The 15,491-nt window shown below is 47.6% G+C and overlaps 1 protein-coding gene across 1 annotated transcript in view; it reads right to left on the bottom strand.

The window, feature by feature from the left end:
* COL6A3 (collagen, type VI, alpha 3) overlaps positions 1-15,491 on the bottom strand; it is a 175,927-nt gene that overhangs the window by 52,900 nt on the left and 107,536 nt on the right. Inside the window, exons 25-29 of the mRNA XM_015413993.1 lie at positions 10,901-10,966; positions 10,166-10,219; positions 7,341-7,376; positions 4,684-4,746; positions 1,144-1,206 (exon numbers count right to left, since the gene is read on the bottom strand). Coding sequence (XP_015269479.1) covers positions 1,144-1,206; positions 4,684-4,746; positions 7,341-7,376; positions 10,166-10,219; positions 10,901-10,966 — 282 coding nt within the window. The remainder of the gene's footprint in view (positions 1-1,143; positions 1,207-4,683; positions 4,747-7,340; positions 7,377-10,165; positions 10,220-10,900; positions 10,967-15,491) is intronic.

The raw sequence follows: 15,491 nt of genomic DNA, 5'->3' as shown, positions 1-15,491 counted from the left end.
TGATTGTGTCTAGTACTTCTTCTGCTGTGGCAGCATTCGAAGAGAACCGCTGCTACACGACTCTGTGAGGAGAGCTGATGAATCCTAGCCCAGTCTTTGTGGGATACTTCCGACGTGGCCATAGAGTGGCCAGCTTTATGGTGGGGCGTGGGCATCTCCTGGAATTAGAACTCATCTCCAGACTATGGAGATCAGCCCCTTGGAGAAAATGGCTGTTCTGGAGGGTCCAGGCCTGTAGCTAACGCAGGGCTCATGGGGCCTGGCCCCCTAGCGTTTCTTCCGGGTCCCCACCCTCCGGGGCTGGCCCCAAATTGAATCAATTAGCTGTGCGCCCCCGAGACCCCCTCCCCAAAAAAATCCTTAGCTACTGGGCTGTGGAGGGTAGACCTTATAGCATCACACCCCTTCCCCCAAACCCTGACTTCCACAGGCTCCACGACTAAATCACCAGGAATTTCCCAAGCCGGAGTTGGCTACCCTAGGTGGCTAGGAAGCAAGCTACTTGAGCATTTTCTGGTTCGGCTTGCCTTCCTCCACCCAAAAAAACAATTTTAAAACACGAAATGCTGATTTTGTGCGTGTTGATCAGCTTCGGTGCTCCTGGGGCTTCCGCTACCTCCATTGGATCAAACCAGTCAGCCTCTAGTACTGTTGGAGTGATAAACAATAACAATAATTGTTGTTGTTCAGTCGCACAGTCGAGTCCGACTCTTCGCGACCCCATGAACCAGCTCCCGCCAGGCCTTCCGGTCTTCCGCCATCCTCTGAAGTTGGCTCAATTTCATGTTCGTTGCGTCGATGACACTGTCTAACCATCTCATCCTTTGCCGTCCCCGTCTTCTTTGACCTTCAATCTTTCCCAGCATCAGGGTCTTCTCCAGGGAGTGCTCCCTTCTCGTTTGGTGGCCAAAGTATTTGAGCTTCAGTTTCATTATCTGGCCTTCCAGGGAACAGTCAGAGTTGATTTCTTTTAGGACTGACTGATTTGTTCTTCTTGCAGTCCAAGGGACTCTCAAGAGAAACACTTAAAACATTATCTGTTTTAACTTTGGCACTCGTGCCTCGCTGTTAGCCGCCTGAGCCTTCAGGGCGGGATATAAATCCATAAATAAATAAATAAATAAATAAAATAAATAAAATTACCCTCGGCCCAGGTATGCCTTGCTCTCCTCGAAGACCTGGAGTTCCGGCCTGGCCAGGTGGTCCCTGTGGAAAGAAGCAAAAATCGTGACCGACATAAAAATGGCACTTGGCTGAAAACGAGGGAGATCAATCATCCAAGACAGCGCTCTTGAACTTATGGCGCCGCCTCTTCCCTTTTGTGATATGAGATAAGCTAAAGAATTCAATTGCATTTGTTCCCCCCCCCCCCGCATCAAGAAAATCACTCAACGGCAAAACATATAGAAACATTGTGCAGAGGTCCACTCAAGAGACTGCAAAAGGGTACCTATGCTACTCTGTCATAAGAGTACAAAACAAAAATCTAGTGGCATCTTGAAGACTAATAATGGCTGCGATCACACACACTAAATAATCCACTTTCAATCCACTTTCAATCCATTTTCCAACTGGATGTCTACTGTGTGAACTGGCAAAATCCAATTCAAAAGTGCACTGAAAGTGAATTATTTAGTGTGTGTGATCGCAGCCAATGTTTATTTCTATATGAGCTTTTGGAAGTCACCACTCGCTTCCACTCATTGTTCGCTCAGCGAACAGTCGAACTCATTGAAGGGGGCTCGGATCTTATCCACGGGCTAGTGTAGTGTGATGCTTCTGCTATAATAAACGGAAGTGACACGGTACGTATACTTGGTATATGCAGGCCTCTGTGCACTGAGACAAACCCTTTAGTACAGCAGTATACCAACAAAAGTCAAATTCAAAATATTGAAAACTTCTAGTATAGACAAATATAAATCACAGGGGCAGAATTTCTTTAGCTGGTCTCTCAGCAGCATGGCCACGGGAGACAACACTGTTCCCACTGCCCATATTTTCATGGGTATACCAAATGAACATGTGTGCTAAGCTTACACTACATCACAACAAAAGCCAGTGATGTCAATAAACAATAACTATGAATTGTACAACAAATTGAGAGTCCAGTGGCACCTTTAAGACCAACAAAGGTTTATTCAAGGTATGAGCTTTCGTGTGCAAAGCACACTTTATCAAACACGAAAGCTCATACCTGGAATAAACCTTTGTTGGTCTTAAAGGTGCCACTGGACTCTAAATTTGTTGTACCGCTTCAGACCAACACGGCTGACCAACTGGATCTATGAACTGTATAAACACCAAAGAGTTCATGTCGCTCACTGCAAGCCCACCAGTCACTTCACTTTCATTGAGTTGGCAGTTTTTGCATGTGTGTGAATGGATAAAAGGAAGTACTTCTTCACCCAAAGAGTGATTAACACTTGGAATTCACTGCCACAGGAAGTGGTGGTGGCTGCAAGCATGGACGGCTTCAAAAGGGAATTAGATAAGCATATGGAGCAGAGGTCCATCAGTGGCTATTAGCCACAAGGTATAGATAGGGACTCTGGGGCAAGTGATACTCTGTCATCTTGGTGCTTGGGGGGGGGGGTCAACAGTGGGATGGCTTCCAATGTCCTGGCCCCACTGGTGGACCTCCTGATGGCACTTGGTATTTCTGGCCACTGTGTGATATAGAGTGTTGGGCTGGATTGGCCTTTGGCCTGATCCAACATTGGCGTCTCTTATGTTCTTAAGCCCACTTTTAAGGAAAGAGGGTTGTACAGGAACCAAAATCCAAAAGAAAAATATCCAAAGACAGAATGCTTCCCAATGGCAGTTTAGCCCCATTTTGGTTTCCAAACTGGGGAGGGGTGTGTGTGCGTGAACATCCACATGACCTCCTGCTCTCAGCATAGGCTTCCCAGGCTTTCCCCAGTCTCAACATGCTTTCCCAGGCCTGCTTTACTCCACTTACTTTGGAAAGAACGCAGCCCAAGTGCATCAGCAGGTCGCATCAAAGCTTCAGTGCACATTTATCCACTTAGGATATTTCTACACTGCCTCTTCAGAGTCCAGCTCGCAATTAAAATAATGTAACGGTGTAAGACAATAAGCTGTTAGAAACGAGCCACTGAACACAGGCGGCATAAAACTGTCCATAAAACAGGACTCAGACCAGAAGCTAATACGATAAAAACCTTTGATTAAAATCATGGGTAAAAAGATGCGTTTTGCCCTGGCACCTAAAAGACAGTAAAGTAGGCGCCAGGCAAGCCTCAAGGGAGGGGTAGGGTTGCCAAGTCCGTCAAACTCACCGGCGGGGGAGGCTCCGACGGCTCTGGGAGCCGGCTCCAAATGCGCGCGCACGCGCCGCCAGCACATCAACGGAAGTGATGAGCGACGTGGCTGCGTCACCTCTGGTGACGCAGCTTTGGGGGGTGGAGTTCCCCCTGGGGCCCGATTCCGCCACGGCGGAAATCAGGCCTCCAAAGCGGGGGTTTTCCCGCCCCCCGCCCCCACTTGGCAGCCCTAAGGGAGGGGGCATTCCGGAAAAGTGCCAACACAGAAAATGCCGTTTCTAGACATCTGAAGGCAGGACCACAGAGAGCAGGGCTCGGGAAACAGATATTAACTGGCAGGCTAGATAGTACGGAAGGACACGGTCCCTCGAGTACCCTGGCCCCAAGCGGCTTAAGGCCTTAAAAGTAAGAACCAGCACTTTGAATTCTGCCTGGAAACAGATGGGCAACCATTTCCCTGCTGCAAAGATCTCACTTGCATCGGTGCCGTTTTCCCACTGTCAGTACTTCACAGGTGCCATTCCCCCCCCCCCGTTTTGCCAAAGAGGTTTTTTTGCAGATTTCTTCCCCCACCCCCTACTAATTGCTATAGCTTTATAATGATCTATTGCCACTCATCTAGTTCCATTTCAAATTTTAGTTCCTCCAAATTTCCGGTTTGTTTGTTTTTAAAATGAAGTCTTCAGCTCTTTTCTGTGCAAACATATAAGGGGAAAGGTGTAGGGTGTTTTTGTCCTAATTGTCTGGAAATAAATGAGATGGGGAAGTTTCAGGATGGTTTGGAGGGATACTGTTTGTACGTTAATATTGCACTGGAGTATGTGTACAAAGGGAAAAAAAATGAAAGGGGTGCTGAGTCACGACAGCAACTGTACCAATCATGCCACCAATGTGGGGTCGCTGCAGAGTGGGTGTGGGAAGGTAAATTGAAAAAAGATGGAAGTGCACAGAAAATCCCCCTTGCAGAAGCTCTGTCACCAACACAGATACCTCCGAATTTGCAGTGACATATTCACTGTGTGGAGAGACGAATAAGTACCAGGTCAAAAAATTAAGGGCTCTTTGAGCCATTCCGAACACCAGTCAAGAAAGATGCACCATCTACCACTGGCTGCCATTACCGTTCTCATCTCACGTAATAACCCCTGAGCAGAGAACTGGCCCTGGCCTACTGGACCTCTTGCCTTTTGTAGCCCTCTTCTCCGCTGCATCTACAGCTGCTCGCAACCCAGATCCACGTCTCTGACAAAGTCAGTTCTAGCTCCTGGAAGCTTGTACCAGAAGTCGATCCTTTGGTGCTTAAAGAAGCAACGCAGCCACCATTCTGGAACGTGCCACAATAGAAGAAAGGGACCATCTGAAATCACTTCCAGAAACAACCTCAAAGCATACTCACCTGTGGCCCTCTGGTACCCTGTTCTCCCACAGACCCTGCTGGACCTGGAAGCCCTCTGTTTCCCTAGAGTATAATACAGGAAAGGAAGCAGACTTAACTCAATGATGTTGGCGGGGGCAGCAGATCTAGAACAGTCAAAGGAGAGTACCTCTCCCTACAACCCAGTGTAAGTACCTCTTCCTACAACCCTAACTGTAAGAGTGGTTGAGCAGTGGAACAGTCTGCCTCAGGAGGTGGTGGATGCTCCTTCGCTGGACGTTTTCAAGTGGAGGCTGGATGACCGTCTTTCGGGTATGTTGTAGGGCTATCTTTCGGCTATGCTCCTGCAGAGTGCAGGGGGTTGGACTAGATGACCTGTGAGGTCCCTTCCAACTCTAACATTCTATGATTCTATGAACCCACAATTATAGAATTATTATTATTATTATTATTTATTTGAGTTATATATTGTCCTCCCCCCAATGGGGCTCTGGGCACTTAACGGCAATTTATAAATACAATTCTAATATATACAATATAGATAGATAGATAGATAGATAGATAGATAGATAGATAGATAGATAGATAGATAGATAGATAGATAGATAGATAGATAGATAGATAGATAGATAGGTGGGTGGATGGGTGGATGGATGGATGGGTAGATGGGTGGATGGATGGGTGGATGGGTAGATAGATAGATGATGATAGATAGATGATAGATAGATGATAGATGGATAGATGGATGGATAGATAGATGGATGGATAGATGGATGGATGGAGCGATAGAGAGAGAGAGAGAGAGAGTGAGTGAGTGAGAAAGAGAGAGAGAGAGAGAGATTAAAATTTAAAACAATAAACAAGTAGTAATAAAAACTAATCAGATGGCATTAGACAATTATGTAGCCTCCCTTAGGGGGAGAGACGGGGAGGCCAAGTTTCATGGTAGACCATTGCCGTCCTCAACCATAGGCCTGGTGGAACATCTGTCTTACAGGCCCTGCAAAACTGTTTTAAGAATGTGGTGTGACTGTGAGTGACGATGGACATTAGCTTAAACGGCTTTAGCATGGTCGAGAAAAAATCATGGAATTGAACCTCCACATTCAAAGGCAGTATACCGTTGAATATCTACTTCCTGGAGGACAACAGCAGGGGAGTTTTTTGCCTTTATGCCTCATTTATGGACCGGCCACTATGAGAAATAGGATGCTGGACTGGATCCAGCAGAGATCTCCTGACGCTTCACTGCCTTAAAAAACTACATTCTTGTTATTTAATTTAGTAGATAATGGATGTGTCAGCTTCACAAATGAGCCAAATTTAAAATGAATCACGGTTTCCTGTTATGCCTGAGCTGAGCCATTTTCTTTTCTTCTTTTCCAGCATTTTCTTTTCCTCAAGTGGTCCCCTGTAATTTGTCTCAAGTCAAATGTGAGATAAATCTGCACAGGAAACTTGGGGAAAGGGAGAGTATATATGGACAGTGCAGAAGCTAATTTATCTCAGTAAATCTCAGGTTCACAGGATTCCCCCCCCCCCCCCGGTCATCAGTCACCAGCAAGACACATAAGTGAGCAACATGGATGACGGATCCTAGCCAATTTTAGACCGTGGTCTCACACACAATAAATAATCCACTTTCAATGCACTTTCCAACTGGATTTTGCCAGTTCACACAGTCCAAGCCAGATGGAAAGTGCACTGAGAGCGGATTATTTAGTATGTGTGACCAATGCTCCCTCTAAGCTGTGGAGTCTTGTGAGCAAAAATTCTACTTTGTGAGCTACTGGCATTAAAGTTGGTGAGCGAGCAATTTGGCTACTGCATAAATTAGTCTGTTTTGGAGCCCTCCCTTCCTGAGCTAAGACAAAAAAAATGTGTGAGCTGGAGGCTAATAAACTGTGAGCTGGCTCACACTAACTCAGCTTAGAGGGGACACTGTGTGTGACCGCAGTCTTGGACTGCTTCTGTTCTTAGGAATGTTAAGGTGCTCTCCGTGGTGGTGTTAACGATTCACATATTGGACTAGGACTGGGAAGACCCGAGTTCTAATTCCTACTCAGCCACAAAGTTCACCACTGGACCAGTCACATGTTCTTGGCCTATCCTATCACACTGGGATGTAGTGAGGATAAAATGAGGGGAGCTCTCTTTGTAGGAAGGACAGGATAGAGACTTGACAGAAACCAAACAGACCTGAACCACTGAGACAAGTATTTGCACGGAGTACTGAAGTGGTTTTCCAATGACATCCGAGCACGTTATAACGGTGTGGCGGGGGCTCGGGGCAGGGGGAGTCTCTCAAGCAAATGCTCCTAATAAAAAATTCCTAATTTAGGTTCTGCCTGTCTGATCCCTCGCCCACATTCCCAAATATGTTGGATTCGGGAGGTGTTTTGTGTGCTTGTCTTTAATGGGGTATCAGAATATCAACACGGGACCAATGCTCCCTCTAAGCTGTGGAGTCTTGTGAGCAAAAATTCTACTTTGTGAGCTACTGGCATTAAAGTTGTGAGCCAGCGATTTGGCTTCTGCATAAATTAGTTTGCTCTGGAGCCGTCCCTTCCTGAGCTAAGACAATAAGGTGTGAGCCGGAGGCTTAAAAACTGTGAGCTGGCTCACACTAACTCAGCTTAGAGGGAACAGTGCACGGGACATAGACGAAGGACACTTACTTTGATGCCAGGGGGTCCTCTTCTGCCCTGTCCTCCCTGCAGATCAATCAAGCAACAGTCATTAGGGGAAGGAATCATTAAAGACAACAAGGGCTGCATTCTGCCAATGACCTAAGCTTGGAAGTCTCTTTTGTAGGAAGCAAACCGATGGCTCTGTACTTCCCCTTGGGGACAGCCCTTGGGGGGATCACACCAGGGCTTGTTAGGGAGTTAAGGGTTCTCAGGCCACAGCCTCCTCCTCAGGCCTCAGACAGAGGGAAGAAGATTCAACTGCATCCTGGCTTAATCATCCTTCCCAGCTCAGCTTCCAGAGACCCTACCAAAGTTGGGACGGGGGGATCCTCCATAGCTGGACGGCCAGATGTCCTTAAATGCTGCCTCTGGGCTACAGCTTGCTTCATACGTTTCTCCCCAAATGAAACCCCCTTCCTGTTCCCCACTAGTTCTTCGATGGGCGACTTCCGTTCACGAGACAAGGGACATGACCTAAGTTGGTGGGGAAGAGCTGCCAACCTCCAGGTGGGCGCAAACCAAGGAGAGAGATCACGGGAAGAAAGTGGAAAAGGAGACAAACAACCGTGATATATTAGGCCACAAAGGTCTCCGAAGACTAGAAATTTCTTTTCCCGATATTCAGTTCACCGGATGCCATTCAAACGCCATCAACACCAACGGATCATGCATAGCACCTCGTTTCGTGTACAACTTTGTCAAAGTGAATAGCGTCGAAATACAAGATTAATCCATTTAACAAACTCGCTGGTATCCTTTCAGAGTGACACTGACGGATTTTGAAGGATGTCACTATGAAATCATACCAGTGGGTTTGTGAAGTGGATTAATCTTGTACTTCGACGCTATCCACTTTGACAAAGTTGTCCACGAAACGAGGCGCTGGGCATGACCCGTTGGTGTTGATGGCGCTTGAATTGCATCCAGTGAACTGAATATTGGGGAAATAAATTTCTGGCTTCGGAGACCTCTAGGTGGGGCCTGGAGGTCTCCCAGAATTCCAAAGGGTCTCCAGGCCATGGAGATCAGTTCCCCTGGTGAAAATGGCAGCTTCAGAGGGTGGACTCTAAGACGCCCCATCCGTGCTGAGCTCCCCTCACCAGATCTGGTACTTCTCAAGCTGGAGCTGGCAGCCAGAGGGAAGAGTGACCCAGATACCTTAAAAGTAAACAAATGTGCAAAGGGGGACAGCATTCCTTCGAGGTCACTCTCTGTGATGGGGAGTGCCATGCCCCCCCCTTAGTCAGAGGAGCGACGCCATCATCAGCTACACCTCCTCACTGCCCCCTCTACCAGCCTCTGCTGTATGATGTGGAGTTCACATTATATCCATATGTTGGTGTCCGGGTATTCTACTTCACAGTTCCCGTGTGCCACCTAAGGGATGTCCTGGCCCGTAGTTACAGTGGGGCTACTGGGGGCTCCGCCCCCTTCCTTAAAGGGCCAGCCCCCTTCCTTAAAGGCCCCCCTTCTTCCCAAAAGGATCCCTTTAAATGCTTTTGAGAAGAAGCAGGGGGTGGCATGTGCCCCTCTCCCTCCCCTTCTGTAAGATTTAAAGGGCCCTCCAGCTGATCAGCAGGGAGCACATGGCCCACCAATCAGCTGGAGGGCCCTTTCAATATTGCGGGAGGGGAGGGAGGGGCCACGCACCACCACCCCTTCATTATGGTGAATAATGGCAGCCTCACCAGCCCCACCAGAAAAAAAATTGCCCCACAAGCCACAAAATCCTGGCTACGGCCCTGGGGAAGTCCCCCCCTAGGGAAATCCTTTTTTCCATAGCATTACTTGAGCGTTCAACTGAAATATGCTATATTTGTTTTTGTTGTTTCTGAAAAACAACCAAAACAAGAGAATTAAATGCAGGGAATCTATCCCTCCTGGGAGCAGGAGAAGGTATATGTGAGAAAAGACCAAGGATGCACTGAGCCAGGCATCTCTGCAGTGGATGCTTGGATACAGATCCCCTGAGGAAATGGGACAGCTGTTTGCTGATAAACCCTCTAAAGGCTGGGTCTTCACTCCTCTCTTACAATGTCCTTTGTTTATTTGATTTATAATTTACAAAAGAAAAGAATTACCATTCATAACTACATTAGTGGAATGACACAGAAAGGGAGAGTTTGAGTCCAGCGGAACCTCGAAGACCAACATAATTTATTTCTATATGAGCTTTGATTAATCATGCCCACTTCCTCAGACATATGGAGAGCAAACTTAGAATCTTACTTAAGGGAGGGAAATTATGAGGGGGGGGGGAACGATGTGTTGGCACAGAGTGAATGACATAATAAAAGTGAATTAGGTAATTCATTCTCTGCCTTAGCTCCCCCCCCAAAAAAATAATTTTCTCCCTTAAGGAAGATTCCTAGTTTGATCTCCCTGCATCTGAGGAAGTGTGCATCTATTCGAATCTGAAGATGTGAGCATCACTCACAAAACATCATATAGAAACAAATGCTGTTCACCTTTAAGGTGCCACTGAACTTTCACTTTAACAAACACAGGCCATTTCAAGTGAAATCGTTCACCCTTATAGATTTGCTTCTGATTCTTACAAGGCCAGCGAGCTTTAACCATTTCTGCAGCATTTCATATCTTCTACAGCAAATACACATTCACGGAAATACCCTGCTTTTTCCATTTAGGAGTTCCATTTACAAGCACCGCGTTTAGAATGCTGTCAACAATCATATGCTTCTACTTCCTACAATTTTTATCCTTTTTTTTTTTTACTGGACCTCCAAAGGTTATTTCCTTGCCCTTAGGTGGGGCGCCACCTATAACCTGGGATCGCAGTGAACAATACTCACATTTCTTCCAGGTCCTCCTGAGGCACCTGGTGGTCCATCCGCTCCAGGATCTCCCTGGGAAGAACCAAGCACACCGGTGGCTTATTACTAAGCAGGCAAAAAGAACAGAAAACAAACGCGGGGCCCCAAGAAGCATCTTCTCTGTGTGTGCTGCCCCAAGCAGATTCTGGTGAGACAGTGGTCCTCTCCACGTTTGCCTGCCACTCCAGGTTTTCTCAGTGTTCAAGGCAAGGCAATTTAAATCCAGGGCAAAACAGCATCCAAATAACCCGGGACAAGAGCAGGCTGAAACCGGGCTGACCACTGAAGGGAGGGAATGTAATGCAGAATGGGGGGAAACCCCAGAATCAAAAGAAGGTTGAACTTGATTTTAGTCAGGAATTGGGGGGGTGGGACCCTGAATTAAAAAGAAGATTGAATTCAGTTTTAGGGCAGAATTGCTTGGAGGACACTGTGGTGAGCATGGATTAAAAGAAGAGTGCAGAAAGGACCACTGAGTAATGTAGAACAATTAATAGCTCTGTTTCTTTAAATCTTTGCACCATGGGAAATGTAGTCAGTAGTTAGATGCGCCGATGTTAGCTTTCCCCATTGGCTAGATGGGGCTATTTCCTGGTGCCAGTGTGAGCCCGGGGAAAAATGATACTGCATTATCTGGGGTTCCCCCGCCCCGGATGAATCGTTTTTGCCTTCCTTGCACTATTGTACTGTAAATCTGATAAACGTCTACTTTACCATTGGTCCAAGTTCACCCTTCTGGCCTCTGGATCCTCTTTGAGTGCTATCTGCTCCTGGCGCGCCCTGGAAGAAGAAGAAAAGATTGGAGTTATGCCCCGCCCTTCACTACCCAAAGGAGTCTCAGAGTGGCTGACAACCTCCTTTCCCTTCCCCTCCCCTGGGAGGTAGGTGGGTCTGAGAGAGCTCTCTCTCGAGAACTGCCCTTGAGAGAACAGCTCTGAAAGAACTCATGACTGACCCAAGGTCACGCCAGCAGCTGCATGTGGAGGAGTGGGGACTCAAACCCACGTCTCCCAGATTAGAGTCCGCGCTCCTAGCCACGACACCAGACGCAATGAAAATCACAGTTCAGGAGGCGTAGTGCTATCGAGTGTTGAGTGCAGTTGAGTGGAATGTTGCACTTAGAACAGAGCAGCTCTGAAGCTCAGGGACGCTCTCCTTCGGCCACTCACAAGGTGTCAGCCGAGCCTACCACACGGGGATGTTCTGTGGATAAAGGGGATGACCGTGTGTGCTGCCTTGAGCTCACCGGAGGAGAGGTGGGATAGAAGCATATAACCGTTCTATTGCTTGTTGCTTTGTTGCTGTTGCCGTCAAGTCACAGCTGGCTTATGGCGACCCCACAGGGCTTTCAAGACAAGAGGCATTCAGAGGGGGTTTGCCCTGGCCTGCCTCCACATAATGACCCCGGTCTTCCCTGGTGGTCTCCCGTCCAAGTACTACCCGGGGCCAACCCTGCTTCGCTTCCGAGATCTGACGAGACCGTGCTAGCCTGGGCTATCTAGGTCAGGGATTCTATTGTACATGTAGCAAAATAAATCATATGCAAAAATATATATCATAGAATGCAACAGTGGCTCTAAGTGTAGCCCAGGGAGTCTCCAACGGGGCCACATGAGGCTTCTCCAAGAGTAGTTGAGACAAACTGCTTGTTCTCAGATAGGGGCTCTGGGGCAAGTGATGCTCTGTCTTCTTGGTGCTTGGGGGGGGGGCTATTTCCTGGTGGGAGGGCTTCTAATGTCCTGACCCCACTGGTGGACCTCCTGATAGCACTGGTATTTCTGGCCACTGTGTGATACAGAGTGTTGGACTGGATGGGCCTTTGGCCTGATCCAACATTGGCGTCTCTTATGTTCTTAACAAAGAGTTGGATCCAGCCAGGTTTTTTCGTTCCATCTTGACCAATTCCCCTTTTTATTACAGCCTTGATAGGAAAAGGCTTTTGTCCAGGCTGGTCCCATAACCCCCAGCACAGTCCATTTCATGGCCAAAGCCCCCCCTTTCACTAATGAAAAAGCTGGTTGGTTCCAACTCAAGATATCCGCTGCATCCCTTAGGAACCCCGTAAAACTTTAAATCACATGAAAAATGGGAGGTATATCTCCCCCCAGCACACACACAGGTGTGTACAAAGCAGTCCGGAGCAGATGCTCTCAGCGTATACACAGCAATGGCCCTGCTCCCTCACTGCACCTGACCCCCTACGTTTTCTGAGGCCCCCTCTGTCCAGGGGCCCACAAACACACACCAAGTATGCAATCTGCACCCTGCAGAAATGGAAGGCACAGATTGTGCGTACTGGGATTTTACTGCGGATGCGCATCAGAGCCAGTCCAGATGGAACCCCAGGAAGCACAGAGATGAGAAACAGTGAGGGGGCTCAGCAAGTTGGGGGTGACCTTCCCCCAGCCCCACCTATATTTGGAATGTCTGCAGAGGATTGGAGTTCTCTGCAGGCACCTGCACTGAATGGAGAGGAGACTGAGACCGATTTCCCATAAGCAGCTGCTCCGCCCTCACTCTTCCCCCCCCCCAATGTATTCATCAATTTCCCACTACTTGCTTCGCGGCCGCATTTTGACCCGCAGCATCCCCCTCGTCTTCTAGATCTCAAAAAACAAGGATCTAGAAGACGTGGGGGGAAATCGGGGGACGCTGCGGGTCAAAATGCGGCCGCGCAGCAAGCAGAGGGAAATTGACAAATACAATGGGGAGGAAAGGGAAGAGTGAGGGCGGTGCAGCTGCTTGTGGGAAATCGGTCTGAAAGACTGAATGGAGAGGAGACTGAAACGGGATAGGAAGGAATGCGGCTCTCTTGTTAGGGCTGGCGGCGCCTCCTTTGTGAGCCTCACTTGAAGAACCACAGAACCGCTCGTAAGATCGACTGGAAAGGGGGGATAAAAACAGAGAGTTCCCAGCAGTTTGTCAATATGGGGGGCGGGAATGCAAGCGTGACAAACCAGTATCACAAGACACAAGTTTTAAAAAATGCTGATCCCATTTGCTGGCTGGTTTATACATAGCAGTAAATAAATTAGCCAGTCACTAGGATTCAGATCTTCCATAGCAGATTCAAAGTCTGCCTGAAATATTTCAGATGAAGAAATGCTTCCTCCGGTCCTAGAAACTCATGGCGAAGGCATGCTTTTAAGTATCATTCAGTTCTGCTTCATAGCCTTTCCCTCTCCCCTTTTTTGGGGGGGAAATAGTCTTAGACCACATTTTTCTTTTTCCAAAATAAGAATACTTCCTGTTGACTCGTCTCTATATATCTAAAGCATCTGTTTCAAGAAAAACCTCATGGAACAGTTGTCATGTATTTTCGAATACGTACTACAAATTTAACATGTTGATGTGTTCCTACTTTGGCTAGCTCAGCTACGCGGACATCGGCATTTCATTTCCTCCCGTAACAGGGCTGGTTTTTTCTATAGCCAAACTGCGATTTCTAGAGGTTCCAGCAAGCAGTGGTTGATCTGAATTACAACGCACTGAAGACCACTCTAGGCCTCGGCTGCCTCCCAAAAAGTCACCATGGTCCTCTCCACACTAGCCATTTAGTCTGGATCGGCCACAATCCGTTCATTTGCTGAAACAGAGCTGACAACCTTGCCAGCAGCCAGGAAGAGTTTGGTATTTAGCCCATCTTTGCAGCCAGTTCCTTCTACTCAGGGCTCTTTTTGTAGAAAAAGCCCAGCAGGAACTCATTAGCATAATAGGCCACACCCAACAGCAGAAACTCATTAGCATATTAGGCCACACCCTGACAGTACCACTCATTAGCACCTTAGGCTACACCCCCATGTTACCAGAAGTGTGGTCATCCAGCCACACCCACCTTTCCCTTCTTATTCTGTTTACCTTATTTGTTGTCAAAACCCAGGGCTTTTTTTGTAGCAGGAACTCCTTTGCATGTTAGGCCACACACCCCTAATGTAGCCAATCCTAATGAGTTTGTGCTATTGGGTGTGGCCTATTATGCTAATGAGTTCCTGCTGGGCGTGGCCAACTCGGGAGCCAGCCGGAACTCTGTTCCTGTGCGTTCCTGCCCAAAAATACCCCTGCTTCTACTTATGATGAAACTGCAGTACCAAGCTGTCCTGTGTGAATAACAGAAGCCCTGGGGGTGTGTGGTGTTATATTTTGTGAGTGTGTGTGCCTGGAAGTCATGGTTCCCTAGTGGGGTTCGGACATTTCAGAGAGGTGGCTTGATATTACCTGCCTCTGCCTCCCAGCCCTGGTCTTCCTTGGAGGTCTCCCTTCCAAGTACTTTCCAGAGTCGGCCCTGCTTAGCTTCCGAGATCCTTTTAAATGTTCAGTCCTTCCTTTTCCTTCCGACATAATTAATTACTGCCGGTCTTCCTGAGGTTCTGCTCCTTTCAGCATCCAAGAATCAACTACAAATTATCAGCTCTGTTTTTGAAGGGCTGGTGGTGGTTTCAACACTTGTTTTGACTTTGTAATTGACCAAAGGCATTGGTTTTTAAAAAGAAAAATGATTGTAATAAAACAGTAATAAAATAACAAGAAAATAAAATACGAGCAGTGACTCTGGCTGGCTATAAAGTAAAAGAACAAGTATGGCAGCCCTCTCTACCAGAATGATAGAGCTGGAAGGGATCCCCAGAGTCATCTAGTCCAGTACAACGCCCTGCACAATGCAGGAAATTCACAAATATCTCCCCCCGCACCCCCAGTGACCCCTGTTCCATGCCCAGAAGATGACAGAAAACCTCCAGTGTCTCCAGCCAAACTAGCCTGGAGAACAATTGCTTCCTGACCCCGAAGCGGTGATCAGCATTTCCCTGAGCATGTGAAAAAGGGCCACAAGAACTAAGCACTGATGCAACCCTGCCTGCCTTCCCTTCTAATGATCTGCCTAAGTTCACAGAATCAGCATTGCTGTCAGATGGCCATCGAGCCTGTAGTGTATTCCAAAGCTGCTATGGAATGCATGATGTATGTGAAACATCTCATTGACTTGTAATGTTAAGCTTCGTCCTGGGCTAGGATCCAAATACATCCAATCGTGTTACTAGCCCAGGAAGCACCTAACCAATCACCTTCAAGCAAGCTCCCTGAGCCGGAACATCCGTGATCGGTCCTTATGCGAACAACCTTATTGGTTGGTATTTGTACAGTGGGTGTGGCTACATTAGCCGGGAATGTTTAAAAGCAGGACAGCTGCAATGTAAAGGCTGTTCTGGCTATCAGATGTTGATCCGTGTTGGAGTTGTGTTCGAGTTGAAGAATAAAGTTGTGTTCTTGCTGAATCACTCTCCGACTGCTTTGTTAAGCGAGCGACTTA

The sequence above is a fragment of the Gekko japonicus genome, unplaced genomic scaffold, assembly GCF_001447785.1.
Source record: "Gekko japonicus isolate JY-2015 unplaced genomic scaffold, Gekko_japonicus_V1.1 scaffold2251, whole genome shotgun sequence".
In the NCBI taxonomy this organism is placed as follows: Eukaryota; Metazoa; Chordata; class Lepidosauria; order Squamata; family Gekkonidae; genus Gekko; species Gekko japonicus.
The sequence above is the reverse complement of the archived record's forward strand: the minus strand, read 5'-3'. Positions and strand labels throughout refer to the sequence as shown.